Here is a 7,136-nt window from a genome sequence, read left to right on the forward strand (position 1 = left end):
TTTCGATAAGCCAACAAACATGTGATATAACGGGACTGAATACCCCCAAATGAATTTGGAAGGGATTTTCGATGCGGTTTGATGCCAAACGTTTCCAATAATGCTCGTAGGTTTCGTGATGAAATGATTCAATTCCTTGCCGCAAGGATCCATCGCCTACTTCTCGGATATAGCCCATTGATTTTTAGAAAATATATTTTACATTAATTAGGATTATATATCAGCCCTTCGGGCTCGTCTCTTCTCTCCTTTCATACCTCATTCTGCACTTTACAGTTTTACAAAATTTTTGTTTTCTCTCTGAACCATGAGCAACTAAACCTCCACTGTTAAGGTTAGGAGCTCTGTTTATTCTATGGATTAATACTATTACTGTTCTATTTTAATTCATGTATTGATTTCAATTTCAAGAATTATTTTCGTTCTTTATCTTATGAATCTGGGTGGAACGGAAGTATGACCCTTGTTCAAATTGAGTTCTTGTAAAACTTCTAAAAGCTCTTTGCTTGAACAACATCTTGAAAATAATTTCTCCTAAATTTCTAATTATCTGGACTGATGCACGAAAATCTGTATCACTACAAATTTCCTTCGGCAAGTATATCGAATGTCATCAAGTAAAAACTCACAGTAGAGTGAGGTCGAATCCCACAGGGATTGATTGGTTGAGCAACTTTAATTAGAGGAGTGTTCTAGTTGAACTGAGCAGATTTGAATTGGGAATTACAGAAATTAAAATGGCAGGAAAGGTAAATTGTAAGAAATGTAAATGACTGAAGGTAAAAGAGCTAAATGTAAATTGCAGAAAGTAATTGCAGGAAATTAAACTTGCAAAAACTTAAATTGGAATGGGGGTGATGAGCATAAATTTAAACAGCAGAATGTAAAGAATGGAAAGATCAGAGATGGGAGGTTCATTGGGCTCAGGAGATATTGTATTTTTCGGATCAAGTTCATTCTCATCTCTTCCTCAATCCATGTAACTCATTAATCTCTTAGCAATCTTAGGTGATTGAATCTCAATTCCTTAGCAATTCAATCTCTCTAAGCTTAAACAATTGCCCAATTCCTTGATCTAATTGCTCATAGGAAGAGATGAAATATGATCCCTGATTATACCAAATATTTTTTCAAATCAAAGTATTGGTAGGATTATATGTCACTATATCCATACAACCCTCAATCCGGTCCAACATGAGAAAGCATTTCTAGTATGATTTCCTCATTCCTCTTCCAAAGTTCAGAGGAAATCCAAGTATGAGCAACTTCTCTTCCAAGACAGTTACTCAATTGGATGAAGATCGAAAGCTTTCAAGTAAATCAAAGAGAAAGTAAAGAAGAAGAAGAATGAAAACTATGATTGATCCATTGAATTACAATAGAGCTCCTTAACCCAATGAAAAGGGGTTTAGTTGTTCATAGCTCAATTTCAACAGAAAAGGAAAAAGAAAAGAAAGTACATCTGCTAAAAGAAAAGTACAAAGAAAATGTATTTAGGGTTTCCCAATTAGGATCCCCTACTTCCCAGCCTTTTCTAACTTAAATTCTATGTTATTTATACACTTTCTTCATTCAGTCTTGAAGTCTTGGATCTGGGCTTTGGCCCTTGTTGAAGCTAGTTGAGAGTGGCTCTTAGTGATGCAGACGTGGGCTTGAGTTAACCAACATTCATGAGCTTGCATGGGTGCCAATGGAAATGAGCTCAGCATGGACGTTAGTAACTAACGTTGATGGCCACTAACGTTGGCCAACATTCCCCTTAAATCATTGAAGAACGTTTGAGGCAACGTTTATGCACCAACGTTACCACCAATGTTGGCCTGGTCACGTGTACGCGTCAAAGCTGGATTTTGCTACTTCACGCGTGTGCGTCGCCCACGCGTGAGCGTCGATGACCAGTTTTCCATGCAACTTTCTCAGAATCTATCGAAAATGTTAGTGGCATCGTTTGTGGCAAAATTTGCAAACCAACGCTTTCATGGTCATGGGTACGCGTCGCCCACGTGTACGCGTCAAAGCTGGATTTTTACCACTTTGCGCGTGCGCGTCGCCCATGCGTACGCAAGACTTGCTATTTTTCCGCTTTCACGCGTATGCGTCATATCAAAATTCTCCAATCTCCAAAGTCAGCTTTTATTGAAGACGTTGGTGGTAACATTGGTTCTCCAACGTTCCCACTAACATTAGCACCTCTTTGTCATAACGTTTACAGCAACGTTGGGGTGCCAACTTTGGCCACCAACATTGCATATCAAGCCTTAGAACGTTAGTGGCAACGTTGGTGAGCCAACTTTGGCCACCAACGTTGCCTTCTCTGCTTCTTTCTTACCCTTCCTCTGCTTCTCTTCACCTGAAATCAATCAAGCAAAGTGCATCAAAGTCTTGCTCTTAATCATAAGATGATGCATCATTTATTTTATCATTCAATCCTTGCATTATTCTCATGAAATTGTCTAGAATTCACAATGTTTTCTTGAATCAAGGTATGAATGCATATTCAACCAAATACTTACTTATTTCCTAGGAAAATACATGAAACTACCCTAAAACAAACTAAAATGGCTTGTGAAACTAGCCAAGATGCCCTGGCATCACAACACCAAACTTAAATCTTGCTCGTTGATAAACCCATATTTTATGATATATTTTGTGTTTAGTTTGAGTGATTTATTCAATCCTTCACCCACTTATTCATATTAATTGCATAGTTTTACTTTCCCTTCCTCATTATGTGATGTATGAGAAAAACATGTTTCCTATGCTTTAAAACTAATTATTTTAATTACCTTTAATTCCATTCGATGCCGGGACTAGTGTGTTGAGTAGTTTCAGATCTTCTAAGGCAGGAATGACTTAAAGGATGGAAAGAAAACATACAAAAATGGAAGGAAAGCACAAAATGGAGTTTCTAAAGAAACTGGCATCCACGCGATCGCATGGGCGACGCGGACGCATGCCAAGCGCGAATCAACAGCGACGCGGCCGCATGACTGACGCGACCGCGCGCCTTAAGCAAAATACATATGATGCGGCCGCATGACTGACGCGACCGCGTGACAAGAAAAGCTTCGAATGACGTGACCGCGTGACCCACGCGGATGCGTGACAGAGGCCACGCACCAGAAATTACAGAAAACGCTCCCAGTGATTTCTGAAGCCCTTTTTGGCCCAAATCCAAGACCAGAAGGCATAGACCAGAGGTTATGAAGTGAGGGAATGCATCCATTCATAGAGAGACGATTTTAGTTTTAGTTTTGATGATTTAGATTTAGTTTAGAGAGAGATTCTCTCTCTCTTTTAGGATTAGAATTTAGGATTTCTCTTAATTTGGGAGTGACTCTCGATCCCAGGTTTAATGTTCCTTTACTTTAAGCTTCTCTTTTACTTTTATTCATTACTTTAGTTGATTATTTACTTTTGCAATTTAGTTTATGAATTCTTCCATGTTACAGACTATTATTTTGGATTAATGTTATTTGAGGTATTTCAGTTAATATTGCTTTCTTTTATTTATTAGTTACAATTATTCCCAATCTGAAGACATTCTTATTCCAGTAGATTTACTTTTTTCCTTTTAGTTTTGGTTAAGAAATCAGTAACTCAGGAGTTATCAAACTCAAACATGCTTGATAATTGTTATCTTTGTTAATTGAATTGAGCTTCAAGAATCCCAATCTTTTCTTAGAAAATAAAATAGGATTCGGAGATCAATCCAATTAATCCCTTGACCTTCCTTTATCTTAGTAAAGGCTAACAAAGTGGAATTAAGATTCAATTATTATCATCATTGATAAGGATAGCCAGGATAGGACCTCTAATTTCTCATACCTTGCCAAAAGTTTATTTACAGTCATTTATTTATTTCACTTGCTATTTAAATTACTTGTTCTTCATTTACTTTAATTGCCACTTAAATTACTTGCTCCTCATTCTCAAAATCCCAATTTACAATCCTCATAGCCAATAATAAATAATAAGAATATACTTCCCTGCAGCTCCTTGAGAAGACGACCTGAAGTTTGAATACTTCGGTTATCAATTTATTTAGGGGTTTGTTACTTGTGACAACTAAAACGTTTGTATGAAAGGACTTTTGAAGGTTTAGAAACTATACTTGCAACGAGGATTTATCCGCAAATTTCTAGACCATGCAAAAGTTCCTCTCATCACTTGTCCTCAAGCAAGTGATAGAGCATAAGAAGAATGAAATGAAAATACAAGAGATACAAGTCCTTATTCAGAGAATTCAAATCCTTGGTTCATGGAGTTTCATGCGTGGCAATTTAGGTTCATGTTCTTGCTGGTTGCTAGGCTATCATATGCTCTTAAATTCTCACTCTATTGCCTTCTTTGAGACTCTAATTCTTGATCCTTAACTTATCTCTATTTTTGTTTTCTTTCCTTCTTTAGAGCTTATTGCTTTCTATAGCTAAGTGTTCTGTGTTGAGACAACTCTCTAGGATAGGCTTTCAGCCAACACTCCCGAACCAGTTGGTTCAAGGTGCTAGGTGTTGAAACACTCCTAAGGACTTAATCACCAAAGTCTCTCCTCAGTACATACACACCACAGGCACATGGTTTGTTATTCATTCCTGAGACCTTGGTGTCCAGCACCTCTTTGGGTTGCTAAATGTTTTGTGAAAAGGTTGCTCTTGATAGTGGACTTTTAGTTGACAATCCCAGGTTAGTTAACCTAAGTTTTCAAGTGATGAAGCACTCCTAAGAACTTACTCATCCAAGCAGATCCTCGCACAAAAACACCACAGACACATGCCTCAAGGTTCAAACTATTGGTGCCTAGCTTTATGTTCTGCTCTTTTCTTTTTTTTTTTCATTCTCTTTTTCTCTTTTTAGGATCTTATTAATTCATTTGTCTCATAGAATGCACTTCAAGCTCATACTTCAAGAGATATCTTAGCCTTGTACCTTACTGATGAACCAACTTAGCTAGCAAATACTACCACAACACTAGAACTTTATTATGCACATTGGATTTCACTCTTGTCTTTCACATCAAATTCTCATAATTTCTTTTATTGAGCTCAAGGACACAGCATACAATTCAAGCAGGATGAAAATAAAGCAGACACTTAGACTAGAAGCCCAAAATGACAATAAAGAAAGACAAACAGAATGTAAAGGTTCATGCAAACAGGGTACAATCATACTTTCAATTAAAGCACTACAAACCAGAAATAGTTAAGTAACAATACAACCTCTTGGTGTCTTCTTATTTCTTCCTTGTCATCATCATCCATAGCTTTTGTATCCTTCTTTATCTCCTTGGATGATGGTGCATAGTTCTTTCAAGAGATTGATTGAATTCTTGCAAAGTTATTGGAGGTTGCTTGTTTCCCAAGCACTTGAGAGATGGTTAGCATGCATGTATGTTTGTGAGCTTCTGAACTCAATCTGGTGTGTGAACACCAAACTTAATTTTTTGCTTAGTTCTGTGTGCAATGAGTTGTATGCATGCAATGTAACATCAGTTGCTTTTTTTTTTCTTAAACAAAGATAAACTGAAAGAAAATTGCAAAGTCAAGTGACTTTTATAGTTGTTTGGGGTTGGTGATTAGTCATGCTGCTGAGGATCATCATGTGGTTAATTGAAATTTATGGTAGAATACCAAACTTAGTATCACACATTTGCTCTTGAATTGTTGACTCATGACATAATCACCTTGGTGTGAAACACCAAACTTAACTCCTTGCAATACAGGGAAATCTACTTAACTATTTTATTGAAATAGATAAGAAAAGAGAGTTACCTCTGGTTGGGTTGCCTCCCAACAAGTGCTCCTTTAACGTCATTAGCTTGACGATTGGTCTTTGTCAAGGAGGGTTGTAATGTCTCAGGTCTTCTCCTCTTGCAGTGAATCTGTCTCTGCTTGCCTCTTTGAGAATCTCTACATGCTCCAAGGATAAGATTTTATTGATGATTTACACTTGAGGTAGTTGAGATGGTATCACAGGAAAGTGAGGTGGTATTAGTGGTTGGTGGATCGATATCACTCTGTCCCCTGGAGAAAAATCTTCAGTGGGGATTTTTTTGTTCTTCCCACCTCTTGGCATTTTCTTCCTTCCTTCTTTTGGTGGTGCCTTATTCCTTGTGATCTCTTTGTCAGGAGGGATCTTGTTGATTGTCTCTTTTGAATCTTGAGGTTTCAGCTCCTCCTTGGACTTCTTTGATTGTTGTATTACTTGGACTCCTTGTTTTTCCACCAAGGATGTCTTTGGAGGCTCTGCTTGTGATTCATTGCTTGCTTCCTTCAGGAATACATCCTTGTGATCATCCTTCAAGTCTCTATTCTCTTGTTCAGCTTCATGTGAAGGTTTGAAGACATGAAATGTGAGTTATTCATCATGTATTCTCAATATCAACTCTCCTTCCTCAACATCTATGAGTGCTCTGGCTGTGGCTAAGAATGGTCTTCCTAGAATGATTGGATGAAGATAACTTTCTTCTATTTCCAGAACAACAAAGTCTGTAGGGAGGAAGTACCTTCCTACCTTGACCAGCACATTTTCAACCACTCCTAGTGCTTGTTTTTTGGTCTTGTTAGCCAGTTGAAGAGTTATATCTGTGGATTTTAACTCATTGATTTGTAGCTTCTTCATGAGCGACAGAGGCATTAGATTTATACTCGCTCCAAGATCACAAAACCCTCTGTCAATCATTGTATCCCCTATAGTGCAAGGGATGTGAAAACTCCCTGGATCTTTCTTCTTTGTGGGCAAATCCTTCTGGATGAGGGCACTGCTCTCCTTAGTCATCACTACTGTTTGCCCACCCTTTAAGGTACTCTTCTTGGTTAGCAACTCCTTCATGCACTTAATATATGAGGGCATCTGTTGGAGGGCTTCAATGAAGGGAATGTTGATATGAAGAGATATAAATACATCTAGGAACCTAGAATACGTCTTTTCTTTTTCACCACCCCTAAGTCTCTGAGGGAATGGTGCTTTTGGCCTATAAGGTTTTAGAATTTCCTTCCCCATTGGTTCCCTCATTTGTGCAGAGTCAATTCCTTGTTCTTTCTCTTCCAACCTCTCCTTTAGAACTCCTTGGGTATACTTTGATGTCCTGCTAATTTCTTCCTCCAAAGTTTCCTCACTTCTTAGAGTGTTGCCTTACA

At 37.9% G+C, this 7,136-nt stretch overlaps 1 protein-coding gene across 1 annotated transcript in view; it reads right to left on the minus strand.

The window, feature by feature from the left end:
• Positions 1–7,136, minus strand: part of LOC107620626 — a 25,364-nt gene that overhangs the window by 16,763 nt on the left and 1,465 nt on the right. The window contains exon 2 of the mRNA XM_016322758.1: positions 6,511–7,130. Coding sequence (XP_016178244.1) covers positions 6,511–7,130 — 620 coding nt within the window. The remainder of the gene's footprint in view (positions 1–6,510; positions 7,131–7,136) is intronic.

The sequence above is a fragment of the Arachis ipaensis genome, chromosome B10, assembly GCF_000816755.2.
Source record: "Arachis ipaensis cultivar K30076 chromosome B10, Araip1.1, whole genome shotgun sequence".
Lineage (NCBI taxonomy): Eukaryota > Viridiplantae > Streptophyta > Magnoliopsida > Fabales > Fabaceae > Arachis > Arachis ipaensis.